This window comes from Python bivittatus, unplaced genomic scaffold (genome assembly GCF_059951505.1).
Source record: "Python bivittatus isolate LINGU-HERP-01145 unplaced genomic scaffold, Pbiv_v1 ctg000850_np1212, whole genome shotgun sequence".
Taxonomy (NCBI): Eukaryota; Metazoa; Chordata; class Lepidosauria; order Squamata; family Pythonidae; genus Python; species Python bivittatus.
The window spans coordinates 33818923-33842647 of record NW_028277112.1 but is presented as its reverse complement, the minus strand read 5'-3'; the positions used below and the strand labels follow the sequence as shown (position 1 = coordinate 33842647).

General features: G+C 36.1%; 1 protein-coding gene across 7 annotated transcripts in view; it reads left to right on the top strand.

Annotated features, from left to right (window-relative positions):
* The window catches only part of AOPEP (aminopeptidase O (putative)), a 213431-nt gene that overhangs the window by 72995 nt on the left and 116711 nt on the right, over nucleotides 1-23725 (top strand). For all 7 annotated transcript variants that reach the window (XR_015793697.1, XR_015793696.1, XR_015793695.1 and 4 more), the window contains 4 exons: nucleotides 7069-7171; nucleotides 9597-9704; nucleotides 14981-15024; nucleotides 20861-20921. Coding sequence is in view for 4 of the 7 variants with exons in the window: in XM_088129867.1 (XP_087985993.1) it covers nucleotides 7069-7171; nucleotides 9597-9704; nucleotides 14981-15024; nucleotides 20861-20921 (316 nt within the window). In the remaining 3 variants the exon portion in view is untranslated. The remainder of the gene's footprint in view (nucleotides 1-7068; nucleotides 7172-9596; nucleotides 9705-14980; nucleotides 15025-20860; nucleotides 20922-23725) is intronic.

Below are 23725 nucleotides of genomic sequence, written 5' to 3'. Positions count from 1 at the left end.
TAGAATACCAACTGAGAATATTAAAATGTGGAAGACTTATTTAAAGAACATTTTTAGGAAGAAATATCCTCATTGGTTTTCATATACATACACACACACACACACACACACACATACGTTTAGACTAAAGTTCCTTGCTTAAATGTGAATTTCATTGATTGGTTCTAAAACATATCGACTTTATTATTTACAGTTAAATGCAGACTTGAAGCTAGATTTGGCACCACAGTTTACCTGTGATTACAGACAAAGTATTAAAAGCATAAACCCCTGTCTGTGAAGTTGTACGGAGAAACAGTTAATTCATGGTTGGCTTTGCTTGTGTTTTATTGTTCCATAAAATGTCTCCAGACCTCCAATAGCATGCATAGTTATGCATGGAATTCAGATTGGAGTATGCTGCTATTCGTGTATTTATGTGTAATGCTTCACAGAAGGTTGCAGCCCAAATCTCTAGTCTAGACAATTGTGTATAGGAAGTCCATGTGCAGAGCAGGACTTTATTCTGAAACAGTATACCAACTGAAATTCATTCCATGTTGGTTTTTGAACTACCCCACTTTGAAAATTAAATGTGTCAGGAACTCATTATAGAGACCTGAATGATAGGGCTGTTCTGTACTTCAAATTCAAAAGGGAAAAGTTGTTTTTTCTGGAACTGGGCTGCAGCTGGAGAGGGCAGCGAGGCAACCCAGAAAAGATGCAGTTGCTTTAAGGAAGCAGCCTACAGCCAAGAAGAGCTATGTGAGTGTCCCTTATCTTTGAAGCTCCTTTTTGCCTTCAGATCAAAAGTGCTACACGGCCCTGATGAAACCAGTTCCAAAGATGAGATGCCCTAGAATTTATAGAGTCCTGTTTTATATAGTTCCAAATGTAAAAGAGCTGGATATTAATCCTAAGATTTCATTAACTAACTTCTACTCTTAGAGCCAAAAATTGATATGCAATACATACACTCCTTTACTCTGAGGCTTATAGGAAGGTTTAAAGGATTATTCTTACTCCCCCCCCCCGCACTTTTTAAAAATCTTTCTTAGTTACATTAGGGCTCACAGAGAGGGACTTGACCAAAATAATGTCATAGTTGGGGATTTCAGAGCTTTCTGCTTTTAACCTAACTCTGCTACAGTGGCTGTTCTAAGAGCCCTCCACTGTGTTCAGCCACTGTTTTTCCTCCATGTTAGCTGAAGCATTCTGGGTGCTTCTGAGAGTTCCTGAAAGCATGAGTCTAAGTTCAGCAAGAATTAGTGAAGCAGGGTTTATAATTACAATAGAAAGGAGATTGATTTACAGGAAATACATTACATTTATAGGCCAAACCTAGAACCTAGCTAGCTACATCCTATGAGGGGGAGAGTCCAAGACCATGTGCTCTGTGTGAGTGTGAAGGCAGAAGGAAGTCACCCATGCTGGCTGGGGAATTCTGGGAGTTGAAGTCCACACATCTTAAAGTTGCTGAGGTTGAAAAACACTGTCTTAGACAAAGAGTAGGCAGAGTGATAGTGAATGAGAAGCACAGGTAAATCCTTAACCCTCTATCTACACTGCACGTCCCAATGTGATCAATAGGTCATGAGGTGCTGAAGAGCTAGTGCCACTGGATTCACACCTCCAACATACCTATCTTCCCTTTAAATTTAAATCATCACATAATAAGTCTTAAAATTCAATTCTCATATTTCCAAGAGTGCTGTTTGATAATAGGTGTGGATAGAAATGGCAGCCTTATCATTAGCCTCCATGCAGCTGCTGACTGACAGGGTGGCTGGTGGTTGTTGCTTTTGTTACAGTGTGTATGTGTGTGTGTGTGTGTGTGTATGGCTTGTTGCGATAGAGGCCTAACTGGACATTTGCTTATGCCTTGTCCAGGAGTCTGGAGACTATGAAGGTATGGAGGGGAGAGAAGAAGGTAAAGTTGAATCCCAGCAAGAGGGAGTTTTTGCACTGAGGCTCTTTGCCTGCACTAGTAGTGTCTTTTGAGAAAGAATCACTACTCCTGAAGGAGCAGGTCTACAATTTGGGGGTCCTCCTGGACTCTCAGCTGTTGCTAGGAGAGCAGGTAGAGGCCATGGCCAGGAGAATCTTTGTCCAGCTGCAGCTGGTGTGCCACTTGTAGCCCTATCTGGGTCAGAAGGACCTTGCTTCAGTGACTCATGCCTTTGTCAGCCCATGCTTAGATTCCTGCAACATGCTTTGTAAGAGGCTGCCTTTGAATGCCACTTGGAAGCTTCAGTTGTGCTGAGGCCCAGAGGTGCTGCTTCTCAGTAGTTGTGCCAGCCCTCTGGAATGACCTCTTGATGTGGTCCTACTTTGATTGCCTTCCAGAAGCAATTGAGAATGGAGTTGTTCCAGAGGTTATTTTAGACATGATGCTATCTGGTTTAAATATCGATAGCTGATGGATTATCACACCAGGATGACAGTTTTTACTATGATTAGATGATTTAAATGGTATTAATTATCAATGTTACTTGTGTATTGTGAACCACCAAGAATCCTTTAGGATTGTAGCAAGATATAAATACTGTATAGTAAATAAGTAATATTGTTTTGTATCTTGCTACCAATTTTGGTTCTGACTGCTTATTAATTCTTGTTTTTTTTAACTTTATTGGGTTTTTTGCTTGGTTATTGATTGTATACCATCCAAAGTCACAATTGAACACAATTGTTCAAGTTGCGTGACCATATAAATTTCATAGATAGAAAGAGTATCATAAAAAAGGGGTCCAACTTAGTTTATCTTCTGAAAGCAGGGAGGTCTGAAAAAATGTATCAAAGAAAGTTTAACAAGGGGGAAGGCAGTTTTTTAAGGTCCTAAGAATTAGACCTTGAAATGTTAAAAATAGCATTTTCAGTTGTGTCTAATAATGGGATAGAAACCAGTTTCACCTTTCTCTACCAGCTTTCATTTGTGTATTACCTTAATATATCTTAATTTCAGAGAAACATTTGATAGTCCATGACATTTTGATTACCAAAATAGTTAAGTGAAGGTTGAACAAGGTGGATTCATAACTGGCTCAAAAACCATATTGAAAAAATGTTCACCAAATTCCTAGTCAAATCAGAGAGGAGAATTGAAAAGTTGTTGTAGGATTCGGTCTGGGGACCTGTACTGTTCACTATTTAAATAATAACTTTGGTGATGAAATAGAAGGAATGCTTATCAGATTCCACACATTTGATTGGTTAGCCACTATAAATTAAAACTTATCTTGATAAATTAAATAAATTGATTGAAAATAACAGAATAAAGTTTAACAGAGAGAAATGCAAAATTCTTACCTTAGGAAAAAGTTATCAAATGCCAGGCATAGAATGGCAGTTACCTAGTTTGGGGGGAAAAAAAGTGAAAATATTTTAAAATTGTGATCTTAATTGTGATCTCCGTGAATGTAGTGAGATGTGGCTGCAACTCCCCCCCCCCATACAGTTTTAGGCTGCATCAATAAATGCAATGAAAGTTTAGTTTTAAATCACAGGAAATAATACTTCATTTTGCATAGTCAGACCACTCATCTCAAGTACTGCTCAGTTCTAGACACTACTAAGTTAGGATAGATTCAGACAAGTAGGAAGAGTTCAAAATAAGCAAAAAAGATGATCAGTGGATTTGCAATGAAGAAGGGATTGGGGAAAACTGAGTCCATCTACCTTTGGAACAAAAAGGTTTGAGGGGAACATATGATAGAACCCTGTCAAAAAATCTCACACTGAAGAAGGCTGTGACATGTCCTATTTCTACAGAAACCAAAACCAGAATATAGTAATGGTTTTAAGTGGTAAAAAGGCTGATTCTGATTAAATTTTAGATTCCTAACAGAGCAATTTAACAGGGAAACCAATTATCTAGAAAACTAGTGGGCTCCCCATCTACTGATATGTTTCCACAAATTACAAAATGTTCGCGTGGAAGATGGACAGACATCTGTACTGATGCTTCAGTTTCGATTCCTGATTGGAGTAAGGGGTTGGACCTGATAGCTTTTATGTCCCCTTTCAATTCAATTCCATTTAATTTATGATTGAAGAATTTTTTAAACCACATTTTAGCCACTTTAAGAAATATGATGAAGCTCATATATTATATCACAAAGAAAGGTTTCTGTTCATCCCCTTTCCTTTCCAGTGAGGTTCCCTTAGAGACTGTAACCTGTCATTCATGGCACCTTTTAAAATAACTTCAATTTTAATAGCATTTTTCAACTATTAAACCTTGTGATATATTGCCATATAAATGTAGAAAATAGAACATAAAACCAACATTGAGCTGGTATTTATGCTGGAAACTGTACAGAAAGCGGAAACAAAGTAGATAAAGGGATTGGAGCAATTCCCAGTATCAAAAGACAATGAGATAAGCTAAGATCATTTGGTGTAATTTATTGGCTAATAAATATAACAAAGAATTAAATGGACTGCTGCTGTTTCCTTGTTCGCAAAAGAGCAAGTGGTCTGTTTTTAAAACAAAACTGTGGATCAAATATTTAAACAAGCTGTTGTATATGTATTTATTTTATTTATTCATTCATCATATTTATTTGGCCACCCATCTCATAATCAAGTAACTCTGGCTGGCGTACCACAAAATTAAAAACAATATATACAAATTAATATTAATGTTATTAATAATAATTTTTTTAATTATAAAAGGCAGAAAACTAAAACAGAAAAAGAGATTAGGCAAAGAGCAGATGTTAATTACACTGGAGCTATCTCAATATTTCGCCAGTCCCCTGGGGTCCCCAGGCCTGATGACATAACCAGGTCTTAGGGACTTCTGGAAAGTTAAAAGGGATGAAGCCGGCCTCACTTTGGGGGGAGGGATATTCTATAAAGCAGGGGCCACAGCAGAAAAGACCCGCCACCTAGGACCCGCCAAATCTTCCTAGCCTACAGGACCTGCAGCATGCCCCCTCTGCTGGGTCTGGTGGGATGAGTAGATGTAATTGGGGAGTGGTGGTCCCTCTGATAACCTGGTCCCATGCCATGTAGGGCTTTAAAGGTCAAAACCAGCACCTTGACTCGGACCCGGAAACAGACTGATAACCAATGCACCTCGTGGAGCAGAGGTGTAATGTGTGTTCTTCTGAAACATACATAACTGCCCACACTGCTGCACTGTGCACCAGCTGAAGCTTCCAGATACTCTTCAAGGGCAGCCCCATGTAGAGTGCTGGTATATGCTGATTTTTGTATTATTTTAATCAACCACTTGAATTCAAGCAAAAACTGGAGAAAAATAAATAAGCTTGAGGGATATCATATTCATTTCTAATTTCATAATTCACTATTTATGTCAGATCTCAAGAAGGATTAAAGAAAAACATGTTAAGTGACTTTTTAATCAATACATTATGTTAAATCATTCATAATGAACTTAGGGGGTACTGAAAAATGATAATCTCCTTGACATTTTAAGATGCCTTGTTTAGTCACTTGTGCTTTACACTTTTATTCTTTTTATTTGGTTTCCATTTGTGCTCATTTATATATTTTCTTTTAAAAGTTTAATAATTTTTTTTAAAAAAGAAATGTTGAGGACGCCCCATCCTTCAAGCAAGGATACATCAACACTGATTAAAAAGTATTTTAACCAGTAAAAAACAATAATAATTTCAATACAGTATTTGTTTGCTGACCATGCTATCCATTATGCCACTGATTTCTGTAGGTTATTCTATGATTTGACCTATATACTTAATCAGCATATAGCATTTTTTCTCTTCCATTTCCTCACAAACAGACCAGTAATCCCTTTGATAGCAATGGAGTAATCAACAAAAAGTATTAGGAAGGAATATGTTAGTTGTTGTACCATAGACTTTAATTTTATATATTTGGTTCATGTTGGCTCCTGCAACTTGAAAAGAATATTGCATATGTGAAAGAAGTTCAATCTTTTGAAAAAACAATCCAATGATTACGATATAAAATCTTAATCCATTACTGTATTGAATTTTGAGGTCAAATACTGGTATGTGTGTTTTTTAATAATATGTGTCTGTGGATGGATGGATAACTTGTTAGGTCTTAAAATGGCCTGGGCTGTTCATATACTGTAGTCTTATCCAGATGAGGGAAAAGGGCTGTTCCATGTATTTTTTCTAAATAGCTTTTTGTGGCCATGCAGCTTGTACTTGCAAAGAGCATTTGCCTAATTGCCCAGATATTGCCAGTATCATGAGAATTCAGTTTCTCAGCTTCATCCTCCCTTCATATTATATTTGGTATATAGAAACCAGCTTTCATGAGAACTTATGTAAATTCTTCCTTATAGCAAGTTGTCATTTGAACTGAAGCAGAACAAGGCTGCATAATCTGTTAAGGACGGTTTAAATCTACAGTATGCTGTTAACAGAAGATTTTAGGCACGGCCCAGAATCTAATGATGTGGCTGGTATAAAAATGCTGTAAATGAATGCATTTCTGGCAGTGCTACGGTGACCATTAACTGATAAAGAATCTAATCAATAGGAACTGGTAGAGGGTATTGCAGTCCTCCTGAATGAAAATTTGGAAGCCAAAACACAGTGTTGGGGGATTATAAAACAGAAGAAAAGTAAGGGAAAACGTGGCACATTTTAAGCATATTAGACATGGATGAAATAAGTTATTTACCTTGACAGGTACAGTCTTGTGAGCTGCTAAAGTGAAGTTTGGATAAAAGCAATCAAAATGTGTAGCTGGATTTTTTTCTTCCATCTAGAATGTTTCCATCTCTTCTCATTTCCCTTTGCTATGATGCGTCGATCTTGTCTGTGTAACATGTCTTAGCAGAATGCCATATGATATGATGTCATGTCTGGGAGAAGAGTTAAGTAGCTTCACACCAGTTTAACTTGGGCTATTGATTCTATGTCAGCTGCTTATTTAGCCATATACATAATGTTACATTAGAAAACTCCATTGTTGCACTACTTTTCCACGAACAGAGTTCCATGAATTAAATATTATGCTGTTCCTGTTTTTAATGAAGTGTTTTGATAATGAAATTTTATAAAATATCCAAATATATTTCTGTCACTTTGTCTAAATTGATGTTATTATTTTGTACCCTTTTAGGCCAAACAAAGAGAAAACTGGCAAAGTGACTGAATCTGGTTCATCTGTAATCAAACATGGCCTTAATGCAGAAAAAAATTTCATGCAGGTTCACTACCTAAAGGTCAGAATGCTTAAAGCTACTATGGCAAACCAAATACTTATACATGGAAATTTAAAGTACTGATATTACATTTTCAAAGCCCTAGAGTATCTTATCTGAACTTGTTTGGTGTGGTAGATTCTTCATGTTGTCATATATGAATTCACAAATGCAGGTATATGCATTTGCGCAGTACACCTTCAGAACTTTTCTAAAGCTTAGAGAAACTATGGGAAGGAGTCATATTTCCATGCAATACATATTCCATTTAATACATAATGCAATCCTGCAATTTCCAGTGGTTCCTTCAGTACTGTAGTGATCCTTGGAAACAATCAGGAAGATTGGCTGTTCAGGGAAACAGAGGTATAGATAAGATTTGCCTCTGTATCATAGTCTCTGTGAATAATATGAAGAGGCTAGTAGCAATTGTTACCTGGACATGAGCTTACGTGCTCAGGATTGCTTTCACATATGCAGCATTATGTTGGGAGTGAACATCTAACTGGTATTGTTTTATGAATGTGGAATGTTGGGTCCAGGTTACAGTCATACTTTCTTCTTTCAATGAATTATGCTAGAGCATAGCATAGAAGATAAGGCAGCCCTTGTAAAATGGCTCTGACTATGCTTAGATCAGGGAAGATCATCCAGCTCATAGAAGAAAGTTCTAGCAGTAACAACCTAGCAAGGAGTATACTGAGAGGAAATAGAAAATATATGAAGTGTTGGAGTCCTTAGAAAAAGGTACCATTTGTTGAAGACAAAGGGTTCAAAAGATACACCTCCAAACTATTTACTGTTCTCTCCAGGAGGTAGACAGATCATTGAAGGAAACCAGAAAAATAATATGTTGGTTCAAGTGGATCTCTGATACATTTTAGGTGGAAAGGAGCCATCCTTGTGTGAGATGACATCGTTTTTATGAAAAGTAAGGTACATGACAGCCAGTCAAAGAGCAGCTAATTTACCAGTTCTTCTGGCAGAAGTAATAGCAACTAAGAACACAGTTTTCCAAGTCAGCAGATGAATAGGGCAAATAGCCAGCAGTTCAAACAGATCCATAATCAACATTGAGAGAACTAGGGGTTAAGCTCCAGATCAATATAGAATGTTCAACGGGTAGATGTGTATGTAATAAATTCCTGGAAAAGCAGCTCCCTCTTGTATGTGAGAAAATTGACCATCCCTTGACCATTCAAGAGATGCTGAAATGGCCATTAAAGCAACTAAGGATTGAAAGGAGAAGGTTTTTCCTCCTTCAGACAGTGTAGGAAAACAAAGCCAAGTCTAATAGTATAGGATGTCTGGAATGAGATATATTAAAGACCTAAAGTCAGTGTAACATTCTATTTGATATTTTGTCTTCATTGTGTTAAATGAAAAGCTAACAGAGTCTTTTCACATAACAGCTCACTTGATCAGTGATCTTTTACAAAAAATTTAATGTGTGATGCCTGGGAAGAGATCTTACTTCATGAATACAGTACTTGTTTAGTTAATGTAACTGAATGGATCCAGAATGCATTGGACAGGGAATGCAATTGCTTTAAGAAAAGCAAACAGGAACTGAGTTCACATTTCTATGTGCTCTGAAGCATCTTTTTGGAATTGCATCTGAAGTATTATACCATGTGTGTATGAGAGGTAGGAGTAGGGCTCAAAGGTCTCTAAAAGCTCTAGAATAGATCTGTACAACAGGCAGCCTGCCAAGCAGCCTTATAGGGCCCACCAATGTTTTTTAAAAAGTAGTAAATTTAGATTCGCTGCCACCGCCAGCTCCAGTGCTTCAGCCGCTCTGCTAGCCACAGAATAGCTGAACAATGGCACTCAAGTATTTCTTGGTGGCCCACAAGGATTTTTAATTTATCAATGTGGCTCTTTCCCCTTGACAAATTCTGCAGGCCTGCTCTAGAAGCACTACTGCTGGTACAGATACCCATTTGTGTGAATTGTAAAGACTACAGTCAAGGACTGTAATAAGTGTTAGGGAGAAGACTTCTTTGTGCAATCTCTTCTCTTTAATACATTCCCAAGGAAAATATGTCTAATTCTTTCTTTGTTGTTAGTCCTTAGAAGATTGTAGTCCATATGATAATACTGTTGTACCATATGGTAATGATCAGTTTATCATCTTATGACTTTGTAATTGTCTAACTACTCTTGATTGAATAATAATTTAATAATATCCCATTGGTTCTTTTGCTAATCATTTTAGGAACCCTTTTGCAAGGATGGGTACTGTGGAAATACAACCCCAAACCCAAAACAATAAAAGAGAATAAAGAAATAAGAACTGATAGGGTATAGGTTTCCACTGCCATTATTTATTGCACAAATGAAGTCCAGGTAATGATAATGAATATATGCTGACATTTTGTTAGTCACGCTGCTAACTTCAAAGCAGATTTGAAATTGAGAAGTGTCCTGTCTTGGTTGCTTCTAGGGTTATTTCTTGCTTCGGACTTTCACAGAAAAAATAGGAGAAGCTGCATATTTTGCTTTTTTAAGAAAATATGTGTCGGCATTTCATGGACAACTGATACTCTCCCAGGTATTTGTGCATGTTGTTTTCTTAGTGAAGTCATAATAGAAGATTATATAGTATGCATGTGATCTTCAGGGATATCATTATGTACTCCAATGAGGGCAGGGTCAGCATCATGAGACTTCAGTTTCTAAAAACTTTAGAACAATATGCCAAAATTTGGATAGTGTGCAAATAGGCCTTGTAATACCTAACTAATCTCTAATGCCATTCACTGAAATGAAATGAGATAGAAACTTGGAATTGTAACTTTTATCTCCCATATTCTTGCTCGGATCTATTACATACTATGATACTGAAGTAGAATTGTTATAGAGGTGCTAAAGCACAGGTCCAAACAGGGGAACAATAAATGAAAAATTGCAAAGATGAAAGAATTTTTTTTTAAAGACAGAACCATTGAAATTAGGATTTAACAGTCAACCAGAAACATAAGGCAAGAGTATCTTAGAAAGTTGTGCAAAGATCTTTTCTTTAATTTGGAAATATTCTATAATGGAATGGAAAGAAATCTGTATGGGAAATAAGTAAAGTTATTCTTCTTTTTCCTCATACAAGAAAATAAAAATTACTTTAATTTCCCCTAATATGAGACTGAGCACAAGTTCGCAGGAGTGGGAAGAATAGGTCTCCCTGTAGAATTTGCAGAAGCACATATCCTTCCTAGCAAGTTCTCAGACTAGGCTAGAGGAGGGCACCAATGAAGAAGGGAAGGGCTTATGCATTGTCAGAATATCTGTTAGTTGAGCAAGGGAGAAGCTAAAAGCAAGATGAGCAGTAGCCTTTTGATAAGTGTATTTGAACCTTTCTTTTATCATCAATCAATAATATAGCTTAACATTACAGGTAATCCTTGACTTATGACCACAATAGGGACTGGAAAGTTTGTCATTAAGTGGTGTGGTCATTAAGCGAGGCATCACATGACAGCACTTGATTTTATGACTTTTTTGCAGTGATCATTAAGTGACTCACATGGTCATTAAGTGAATCATGTGGTTCTCCATTGATTTTGATTGTCAGAAGCTGGCTGGGAAGGTTGCAAACAGCGATCATGTGACATCGGGATGCTGCAACTGTTGTAAATACATGCCGGTTGCCAAGCTTCCATATTTTGATCACATGACTGTGGGGATATGGAAACAGTCATAAGTGCAAGGACTGGTTATAAGTCACTTTTTTAGCGCTGTCGTAACTTTGAAAGGTCGCTAAATGAATGGTCGTAAGTTGAGGACTACCTGTATGGCTATTCATACTAACACCTATTTTGATATTGCATACATGTAGAAAAGGAGCTTCCAAATGAAAGGCTTTTAGAACTACCTGTCAAAAGCAGTATGGAGACCAAGCCAAATCCAAAAATGCTAGAGAATTCCTGGAAGCTTGGAATTCAAACAAATCAGCCATCAATAGATACATAGAGATACAGGTAGTCTTCACTTACTGACCACAATTCCGTTGCTAAGCACCATGGTCGCTAAGTGAAAAATCACATGCATGTGCCAGATTTGTGATGTCACTTCCACTTCTGTGTTAAACAAATCATGGGGATCATTAAGTGAGATTTCACGTGACCTCAAGTTGCGATTTCACTTCTACATTCTCCATTAATTCTGCTTGTTGAAAGCCAGTTGCAAAGCTTGGGAATGATGAGCACATGACTGCGTGATGCTGTGATGGGTGGAAATGCAAGGATTGGTCGCAGAGCTGTTTTTTTACACTGTCGTAATTTTGAATGGTTGCTAAACAAGGCAGTCAGTAAGTGAGGACTACCTGTAAACCACATTTATACACCATTCAAAAAAGACAATTAAAAAACCTAGAAAGGAAACAAAAAGATTACAGCACATCCCCTCTAGCAGCCCACATTCAGATAAGCAGGGAACAGCACCAAACAATCAGGCAGAAAACAATATCCTAATCAAGGAACCACCAAGGAAGAAACCATGTCCCCACCAACACTGGCAGGGCAAGCTACTTTATATAAACAGGGAGCAAACCCCACACTCAGTAGCACTGATGATGTTACCTAGTTGGGTAATGAAATGTCTGGAAGCAAACAACCAAGCTCAAAAAACACCAAGTTCTCCACTGTATGCAGTTATTTGGTCCTTCCCCTCATTACTGGATTTCTTCTGGTAAGAGAAATGATAGGAGGCTTACAAACCAAGGAACACATCATCATTTGGAATTTACATAAAATTCTGTATATAGGGCAGGTGTTTGCACAATAAAACCCTTCTCTTTTACAACAGTTTTTCTGAACGTGGGTTGCTCAACATTATAGTGATGATAATGCCTAGATTATTTTATGCCTCAACCATAAATATATTTTCTTAACAGCAAATCTCAGAGAGTTAAATGTGCTTATTTCTTGCTAGGCAAGATTCAATTACAACCGTAGAAAAGTGTAGTACCACAACCTAGCTAACCACCAGCTAACACCATCCATTATTTCTGTTATGTGAAAAGTATTGGAGAGGTAAGAGATTTCAATTTGTTTCACTTAGCTCTGCTAGCCTGATATTAAATCAATTTGGTTAGCAAATTACATAAATATTGCAAAACGTTGGAAGATCTCAGCTCATAAGGCTATTAGTCATTGTACTAAGATCATGTTACAATGGAGATGCTAATCCGCTAGTCATTTTCTTTTTGCCCAGCAGCCTGCTGTGAAATCTGGTTTATAAATTCCCCAGCTGTTCTTTGCCCATATGAAACATTTCATCCTTGCACTTACCCTAGAGGCAAATGTTTACAAATCAGATTTTAAAGCTGATATCTAATAATATTTTTTTTTGTTATTTAGATGTGGTAAGAATATTTTCTTATTCAAGACTTCTTATACTCCATTTCAACATTCTCCTTAATAGGAGATTGGAGTTGTGACATATGGTGTTGAAGTCCCAGATCCCACATGTTGGTGTCACAACAAACAGTGGAACAAAATCTAGTGAGAGTGAGAAAGGCAATGTTCCCATATCTTTCTTCCCTCTCTTTCATCCTAACACTCATCTAACTGTACTTCAGGAGGTTGCAAGTTAAGCTTTTGATTCATGGTGCTTTCAGACAATATGTTTACACATTAGATTTCTGTGAGCATGCAATTTATATATCTCTGTGATAGAAAGAGTGCATTTTTTCACCTATCCTGAGATGTGTTCACTTCTCTGTTGCAAGATGAGATTAGGGGTAGATAACCATTTTGTGGCCACCCGCAGCACTTTTAATGATACTGTGCTTGGCAGCTAAGCACTGCAAAAGGTGGAGCAATTACATCATACAAATGGGTGGGACAAATTTGTTTTTGTTTTATTTTTTAGTTAAAGTACACTGTGCCTATCCAAATAAGTGGGCAGGAATCTGTGTCAGGATTTTCAGTGACTGGCCACTAGATTTGTGGCAAATGATATGAATTCGTTCCTAACAGAGCAGGAAGAAGTATATGAATTCTGCTGCAAATAAAGGTTTTGTATCTAAATATGAATATGATCTTTTAAGCAAACCTGAGATACTGAATAAATAAAAGCATTGCAACGTTTTGATGTTTTTAAAAAATGGGATGGATTCCTACCATGTAAAAAAAGCATGAAGACGACAGTATAATATCTAGAGAATAAATAATTCTCACATTCTGAATGCTAGCCTTGTTTCTAGCAGCATTTGTAGTATTTTTCCTAGATTTGAGCCACAGGTGCAAGGAAATGACTTCACATGTGAAGCATTAATCAGTTTGCTTTTCTCCCTTCATTTTGACTGCATGCTCAGTTACATTTTTAATAGTAGTTTTTGTTTATTTTAGTTGAGTAGAAAGCAAGTCTGGAACTTTAGGATGGGATTTGTTTAAAAAAAATTGAGGAGTTCATTCTGATTTCTGTGAGAGAATCTACAGAATAATATTTTTGATGAAATTTGTGTAATAAATGGAGTGCTGGTAACTGTAAATAAATAGAAATGAATTTGAGGTACTGATTCCACTAGTATAATTAAGACTGACGTATAGTTTGGTGATGAAAAATGGATACCCTGTGAAACCAATCCTTTGCCGAGTTTAATATTTTCATTATACATCTGGTCAAATAAGGAATGAAATGTAACACTAAACGGCTAAATGTGTATATTAATTAAATAATTCATACCTAATGTCACTAATACATGTTTAAAAATAGTTGTATCATGTTTTAATATTTTTAAAAATCCAGTTCACACTAATTTGTGTGCTCATATAAAGTACTTTTCTAGCTGTATGGAGTTTTTATAATGGTGTTTCAGAAGACATATTTATAATCTGAGAATATGTTAGGATCCAAATGTAATTAGTTTTGGTCTGAGTATTATAGGACTCAAATCCTGTGAATTTTTTTTTTAATGTTTTTAAGGAATTCAAAAATTTCACCAAGCAAAAGGTTTATGATATAATTGCATTTGTATTTAATTTTATATTATGTGGTTGTTTTGGAGTGCCTTTGATTATATTCCAATTTTTGGTTTCTCCAAAAGACTGTATATAGTAGTGTATCTTGGCCTTTAAAAAAATGAACTGAGAATGCATGTAACAATCTTGTGTAATTACCAACTAGCTAGATTGATTTTATACAAATAAAATGTTGACATCATTTATATCTTTAACAGTCAGCACTATCTGCTTGATTTCCTTTAAAATGTATAAACAAATTAAAAATAATTATAATACAGTTCAACAGTAATCCAGTTTGGAAAACACTCTCTAAAATATTGCAACACCTTTATGCAACCAAAGATACAGTCCAGTGTTAGGTTATACATATGAAGAAGTGTGCAGACAGAAGAATGCTTTTCTTAATAATAGAAGTAATCAGGGATACAGAAGTTATGTCTAAAGATCAGAAACAGGGGGAATGTTTTATTAGAGATTATAACTGTAACTTTAATTTGTATATAAATATAAACACAGAGACATATAGAATAGTATAGTATAGTTAACTATACCTATAGTTATATGTACATATTTAGACTTATAGTTGCATTTAATCTTCTTAACTCTTTTTATTGCCATTCAGTATTTTGATAGTATTTGATGATTACTCTAAATTGATTATGAGAGGGAATGGAGATATACCCCTTGTATTTGAGCAAGATAGTTAGAACTTGGCATTTCTCATATCTGCTTTTATTATATGTGGCTTAGAGTTTAATTAGCATGTCTACCTTTTATGAATAACCAAAATCGAATAAATGGTTATAAAAATGTTGCTATATGTGTTTGTCATTTATAATAACAGCATTTTGTTATTTTTATCCAGGAATTTCTTCATTTATTATTGGAAGAGTTCCCCCAGCTAAAAGGGTATGTGGAAATGAGTCTGAAAGTCATGATTCAACTATCTGTCTGTCTGTCTGTCTGTCTGTCTGTCTGTCTGTCTGTCTACCTACCTACCTACCTACCTACCTACCTACCTACCTACCTACCTACCTATCTATCTATCTATCTATCTATCTATCTATCTATCTATCTATCTATCTATCTATCTATCTATCTATCTATCTATCTAAACCTTGTATGTAAAACTTCCAAGTGCTTTGGTGCAGTAATGCAAGTTGCAGCTCTGTAGCCAATTTCTTCGATAATCTTATACCTCTAAAATACTAAGAAACTAATACTGTAGTTATGAATGAAATTGAAATGGTTTCATAACTATCTGTTAAAATATAGAGTGCTATGACTTTTATTATATGAGAAGAAAAACCATAGAAGTTTAGGGTCTCATCATGGGATTAGAGTTTAGGTTTTTGAGTTCAAAAACAGTTCTAAATTCTGTGGAGTCCTTGGTACTCTCTGAGTTTGATTGCAGACATTTCATTACCCAACTAGGTAATATCATCAGTGCTAGTCAGTGTGGCGTTTACTCCCTGTTTTTATACAGTAGCTTGCCCTGCCAGTGTTGGTGGGGGGTGTGGTTTTCTCCTTGATAATTCCTTGATTACAATAGTGTTTTCTGCTTGATTTGTCTAGTGTTAATCCCTGCTTATCTGGGTGTAGGTTGCTGGAGAGGATGTGTTCTGGTCTTTTTGTTTCCTTCTTAGCTTTGTTATTGTCTCTTTTGAATGGTGTGTAAATGTGGTTTATCTCTATGTGTCTGTTGATGGCTGATGTATCTCAGTGCCAAGCTTCCAGGAATTCCAAAAAACCGAGCTCAGAGATCACCAAGGACTCCACAGTTCTACCTTGAGCTACATATATTCTTTTCTGTAAGTTCTAAATTCAACTGAAATAAATTATCTCACTGACTTAGATGAGTATATTGTGTCTGTGTTAAGCCCTATCTTTTCATTTGCAAAACCTTAAAAGGGGGGAAAAGTGTCCCAAGTGCCAAAAAAAAACCTTTGTCAAGAGCACTCTGCTTACCTGGTAAAACATTTTGGTTGAAGGACACTAGTGTTCTTGACAAAGGAATTTCATGAAACGTATTGGGCTTCCACATATTTTTTTTCCTAACTAGCACTGGGGATACTTCCCAATTTTTTTGGCTTTGCTTTTTTTTTCAGTGTCTGCCCTCTGTTTTTTCTGTCTTAGTTACAAAGCCTTGCCGTTTTCTTTGTAACAGAAGAGGAATGTTATGGCTTGGTTTTATGTGCTGTAAATTATGCGAATGCATTGTGCTCAATTATGGTATCAAGTTTATTTCTACTAATTATATGCTTGAACTGTATTGTGGAAGTTTTCAATGGTTTGTCTTTTTTTCTAAAAAAACAAGGGTATTTCTAATTTTTCTGGTGAAATTAATTTGTTTCAATTAGATGCACTTAAGAACTGTATATAAACTTAACTCTCTTTATCTTTTTTTAAATTTTATCAATTAAGATTTTACAAAACTAAGAAGCTAACTTCTACCTAAGAATGTGCCAAGAATATTTTAATTTCCAGTAAAAATATTGTAAATTATATTTCTTCTCCCTTCAGAAGGACTGGGCAAGATTTCAGTTCTATTTATTTTATAGCCAGACATACAGTATGCTGCCAGAATTATGAATAGTGAGAAGATAAAGTGTGATGCCAAAAATAATCATATTTATATAAAGTATGCTCTCATCTACATTTATATGTCTGGCAATTAGGTTTTTCCATTAATTACAAAATAATTTTCAATTCTTAACATAATATAGGAGAAGAGTAGAACTGTCTTTGTAAAATGAAATATGTTAATAATGATCAAAGGTGACAATTATTTGGATTTAATTATATACAATAATTATTTGACTGAAAAGAAGGTTTAGACTTAGGGTTACTTCTCCCCATCATAAAAATACTTATTTCGTCACACAACAATTTTCTTTTGAAATCAAATGATACTTCAGAAGCACTTTAGGTTATGATATAGGTGTCTCTTGTTTAAAATGGAATGCAAAATGTTCCTTATGCAAGCATGAGCAATTTTTTTGGGACTCAACCAACATATTTATTCAGTTACCCTAATATTATAGCTTTGAAATGTGTTTTTCTTCATACAAGCCATTCCCAGTTTCTTATTTTAAGCAGTCATTTGTGACCATTTTGAAACATTTCACAGTATGGATATAAACTTTTGCCAAACTTCTTTCCAAAATGCGTAGTTTAACGTGTTTCCGAGCAATGGCTTTCCATTTTGTGGTGTAATACACAGTCCACAGTAATACTTTTATGTCATGACAGCCTTTAATGTGGAAGCACATTAAATAATTTTATATGTCATTTGACATGAAATATTTCTTCTAATATTGGTATATATATATTAAAGGGATATCTAGAGATTGCAAATGTTATATGACAAACTTTTTCTATTATTGCCTTCCATTGCTAAACAAGATCAAGCTGGGGTCAGCATCAATCTTTGTTTCTCCAAATAGAGAAATTAAAGGAAGAAACAGATTAAAATCCTTTTGTTTCTTGAAACTGAAAAAAGTCATTGCCTTATATTTGTTATGCAGATAAATACAAACATTCAGGAAATAGCAGTGTAGGGCTAAAAGATTCAGAAAGCAATGACAGGAACACTGTCCAGCCTAAAGCTAAAACAATGGGGGATCTGAGAAGATGCAGCCTTGTTAATTTTTTAAATGGCCATTTGTCCAGTCTTTCTGACAGTAAGCATGCCTGACCCTTAAGTAAGTAGTCAAATGCTGCACAGCTGGACATATGGAGGCTGTAAAAGTTACAATCAGGAGAACAGAGAAAGAGCTCAGTTGAAAGTATTGGTAAGATTTAGAGAAGGTCACCCCCTTTTTAAATTACTTAGAAAATTGAGACTCTTCATCAAGTCCAAATGAAAAGTGGCTTTAGGGAAGTTGTACAATATCTGAAAGCATCATTTCATTTGAATGGAAAATTCCAAGGCTGCAGCCTCAGAAGGCAGACTAATTCTTCAATTTAATCAGGGCAGATGTGGAAAAATGAATGAAACAGTAACTGAAGAGAAACTAAATGGATGAGACAATAAGAAATGGAAAACAAAATGAATGGAACTGCCTGAAACAAGATGAAAAAGAAATCAAATATACATCCCTAACAGATAATATTAGTTGCTCAACTTTCCATGGGATTTAAAAACAAACAAAATGCATTAATATTTGTTTCTACACAATTTGTAAAAGATATTACCTTCTTTTTTTCTCTTTGTGGATTGGTGTGAAACTTTTAAGCAGCACAACTTTAATGGAATGAGACTCATAATCACATCTGCTTTCCATATTAAATACTGTGTACATCAGAACCTGAGCCTGAACTTCTAAGATGCCATTGTTTTGATCTTTATTTTAAAAGATAATGTTCAAGTTATGTGCCTGTTTAGTACAATAGCCCTAGACATGCTGTAAAACTAGCTCAGTGGGAGCTGGTTCGAAATTTGCTACAAATATCAGTAACATAGCACTCATTCCATAGCAAAGAAATTATGAGATCTTACTTTATAAATTATGTAGTTAAATTATCTAATTGTATTTAAATATCTTAACGAGTACTGGATCCTAGCACAAATTTGGACTATGCTCCGTATTGATGATTGCATAATACTGGGTCAGGAACCAGAAGCCGCATTTGGCCTTTGAATACTGGAGGCTGCACTCTGATAAGAGGGTGGACTGATGCAAAGAGTGGGCAGGACCAGGACCCAAACAAAATGGAATGGAATGGAATGTCAAATATCAATTAAATGTAGTTAATTAAATCTCATCAATAGGATTAGTCTCCATATATTACTTTTTTCCTGTTGTCATATAAAAATTGCAGCTTTTGGAAACGGTTAGGTCAGTGGTTCAGATTATACCCCTCTGTTCTTACAGACTTTCATTTATACAGTAATTCATCTCCAATGAACAACTTTTAGACTTCCGAATTTTGAATTGTGTTTATAGTAGTAATATTGTTCTTAATATCTTTCATTATGTAAATAGAACCCTGTATTATCTAGGTACTGTATATGCGGTTTTGTTTGGGGGTTTAAAGTATATTGGGGTGGGTGCAGTGCTATGTCGTTCTATCACGTTACTAAATGATGGTCAGGTTGCAGTTGTCCTTTGTTTGAAATTATTTGACTATTTTCAACTAATTACAATGAAATATCCTGCAAATATGCAGCTCAGGTGTACAGAATGGATTATTTCATAAAGGATGATGCTTTGTTGGCAAAATATTTTAAAGGTTTAAATATTATAAAAGTACTGTGCTCTTGTTGCATCAGTCTAATGGAAAAAATAAATGTGTGGGAAAATGCTGAATTTGTAAACGAATTTTAAAGCCCATCTGCTTTGGCTTTAAAAAAAGGGTCGAACCAATTCATAAAAGTCATGGGGATCAATGGCTATTAGTCTTGATGGCAGGGTGACTGTCTCTGAAGGCCATCTGCTGGGAGACTAGTGGGCTTCCTTGTGCAGCTGGTTGGCCACTGTGGGAACAGACTGATGGACTAGATGGGCCAGGGGTCCGATCCAGCAGAGCACCGCTTTTGTTCTTATGTTTGACATTTTACCAAATGGCTTTTAATTTTAGCTTGTCTTATTATCTAAATATTTACAAGGAGTTTAAGGTATTTGGTTTGCTGAACCATCTTTAAGAGAGATACAGATATTTAGATATTTTCATAGGTTCACTGCTTTGTCTTGGTCCCTATAATTAAACTTTTGTTTTTGTTTTTGTTTTTGTTTTTGTTTTGTTTCGTTTCGTTTGTATGCTGCCCAGTCCTGAAAGCTCTGGGTGGCTAACAAACCAAAACATCATAAAAAAGAATTCCTTCAAAAAACAATAAACCAACCCATAATAAAGCAAATAAAATATTTAAATTATGGAAATATACGAAATCATGCCAAATTCACATCTTCAGTCATAGCAAGTCCTCCTCCTGGAATAGCTAGGCCTTAGTTGCTGTCCTGTAACCCAGAAAGAAAGGAAGCCGATGTATATAATGGTTTTTAGGTGAACATGTATGAATGCTACATTGGAGCAGCATATAAAAACTTGTATTAGGGAACTTTAAATAACTGGAATTCCCTTTATGCTTTATTAAAATGCTTTAGTAAAAAAGTGAAGAAATTACAAAAACAGTGAAAATTAATACAATTTTTACAAATATTACAAATGTTACAAAAACAGTGAAAATAAGCTGTTAAGAAGACTAAATGCAAATATTCTGTTTTTTATAAATGTTATAGTCTGTGTATAGTGCGTGTGTGTGTGTGTGTGTGTGTATGGGGGACACACACACACACACACAGGTAATCCTTGGGTTATGATGGCAATTGTGACTGGAATTGCTGTTGCTAAGTGACAAAGCATGACACAGTCACAAAGTGTGACATCACATGATCACATCGCTTAGTGACAGCAATTCCGGCAGTCCCGATTGCCATTGTTAAGTGAGGACCACGTGGGTGACCATGACTTCCAACTTCTTGCCAGTTTTCCCATTGATTTTGCTTGTGGGAAGCCAGCAGGGATCATTGGAAATCACAATGATGCAACTGTGGGGATGCTGTGACAGCCAGAACTATGAGGACCTGCCATAACTATCTTTCATTCAGCGCTGTCATAACTTTGACTAGTCATTGAACAAATGGTTGTAACCCAATGACTACCTATACACACACACACACACACACACACAGACATTTACATACCTTGCATATTCATGATTAATTTTTTATTTGCTTGGAAGGTATGGTCTGGTGATTGAAAACATTTTCCAGAAGTGGCTTGACTGCTCAGGAATACCGAAGGTAAATGCAAATGTTTGTTTTGAATAGAATCCTGTGTACAAATCTGCTGAACAGGTTGTTCAAATTACTGTTTCTACTATAACAGATATGGCATGAAATAAAATCTGTTTCAATGACATCCAGTTTATGTCTTTATAAAATGCACATATGGGAATCAACTTTCATTAATTGCAGGTTCCATTTTCTGTTTTCCTCAAAGAGATGTTGCCAAGGGGAGAAGTCTCTTAAATCTTACTTTATTACTAAGGATACTGTTCACTGGAAATTGTATTATTAAGGAATCTTAGTGGCACTTCACATTTTTTAATGGAAAGTATGTTTTGTGAATTCTTGTAGATGAAGAAAAACCCTGTCACAAATTATTAGTTTTATTTATCAACTTTTTAATGTTTAGTGGGACTGATTTGTAAAGTTTCACACCTGTTAGGATTGTGCTAGGAACAGAATGTTTTGTGAAAAGGAAAGGGGAAAAAAGGTTATTCTTATTTTAAATATTTATTTAATTTTTAAAGGCAGTGATATCCTTCACAGAGAGATAGGAGGTGGTATTTATATTACACAGGTCACTCAACCCAAGATAAACAATGGCAGTGAAGAAATCATCCCCCCAGTAACCCATATTCATATATTTAATTGCCACATCTAGTTATCTGGAAATGTCAGATATTTCAATGCTAGAGACAATAAGTAAATTTGAAAACACATCATTATTTATAAGAGGTCCTTCTTGCGGATCGCATATATATTCTCCAGACATCCAGAATCTGGCGCCTTTGGAATGTTGACCTTCATTCTCTGTAAGCTTCAGTTTGTTTGGCTAGCACAGGCAAAATTGGCAGAAACCAAGAATAGATTAATCCAGCAGCGAGTCCTAGAACCTGTCTGCCATTCTATATCTTACGAATCTTATGAATGTGAAGGAGCAATGTTTTTATGCATAGTGCATGAGCCGTTCTTTTTTCAGTTATTTTCCTGTCATGCCCACTCACAGCAGTTCAGATAAATGGAATACAATACTGTTGTGCTGAAAACAGTTTGATGTCATGATAGGAGAGGGCATTACTTTTGTAAATATTCTTCAAATCCCCTTATGGAGGATTTTTTAGGAAATTGAGCTTTATAAAAGAATGTCCCGTCCCCACGCCCCCCCCCCCCAGCAATAAGCTTGTCTTTTGACTGGATCATAGTCAGATTTTCCAGTGTGTTACATTATATGTGTATGCTGAAGAATAAACATTTGTGTAGACACAAAAGATTGCAGGAGAGCGTTTTCCTGAAACTTGTTGAGTCTGGGTTAAATAAGGTCAACTGCACTGTGCTGTTGATTTTGCTGTTTATCAGTTCAGGATGTACAGCAGCTTAAGAGGTGACTCACCACAGGACTGGAGAGCTTTTCACCTTCTACTAGGTTAATAATGATTTAATGTCAGCAATTCCAGACTGAGCTTAAATGACACCACAACTTTAGAAACAGCTGATTTTAGAATACGAAAGAACTGGTTAAGTAATGATGTGGCCATGTCCTTTCTAACACTGTGTAAATGTCCAGGTTTTTGCTATTGTTCCTGCCTGTTTTTAAACATTTCAAGAGCAGTGGCATCTGTGATTTGTTTGAACAATGATTCTCTATTGCTGAACAAAGCTTTTCATAGTCAACATACATTTTTCTTTAGTCATCTATTTAGTACTACCCCACCCAAAGTAATGAGTAAGGTAAAACTATGCACAAACTCCATGCTTACTTTACATATCCTTCAGTTGTTTAAACAAGCAACAGTCAATCTTACCCTGTAATAATTTCTACACTTCACTAAATTATGTATTTTGGTTGGTCTATGTTTTCTTCTACCTTTGCCATAGTTTAACAACTTACCAGTACACGATGGTTTTGTTTGTTTCTTTTTTATATGTGTATGTTGGGCTTCACTTTTTCCTACCTTCTCCTGTTATTATATACATGATCCAAAATACCATATGAGTGTTTTTTTTCTTCCACATGTTTTTATTTTGAAATTGTACAGTGGTACCTTGGGTTACGAACGCCTCTGCTAACGAACTTTTCGGGTTGCGACCAGCTCTGGCCGCAAAAATTTACCTCGGGTTACGAATGCCTCTGCTAACGAACTTTTCGGATTGCGACCAGCTCCAGCCGCAAAAATTTACCTCAGGTTACGAACCGGATCCGCGGCCATTTTCCACCATGACACGTGGTCCACGGCCATTTTCCGCCCGTTCCACATGGTCCGCGGCCATTTTTCGCCCGTGCCACGTGGTCCGCGGCCATTTTTCTGCCCTGCTGTGTGGTCCGCGGCCGTTTTTTCGCTCTGCTGCGTGGTCTGCGGCCGTTTTTCTGCCCTGCCACATGGTCCGCGGCTGTTTTACCATCCTGCCGCGTGGTCCGCGGCCGTTTTTCTGCCCCTGATGCGTGGTCCGTGGACGCCGGAATGGATTAACGGTAATTACATTGAACCTTATGGGGAAATGTGCTTCGGGGTGTGACCAATTCGGGGTGCGACCAGAGTCACGGAACGAATTAAATTCGTAACCCGAGGTACCACTGTACTTTGGAATTGTTGTTCTTTTTCTCTTGTTTTTTATGGAGATCCACGTGATGGTAGTTTTAGCCTGTTCCTTCCAAGTTTTTTTTCTAAATATACCTGTATAATCTCCAGGACTGAGGCAATATTTATGTAATGAGATATATAGAGAAGTACTAGTAAAGTGTCCTGTAGTTTAAATGAATCACTTCTTTTTTACAATTTCATACCAATTTACATTACTTGCTATTGGTCTACGTTGAAAAA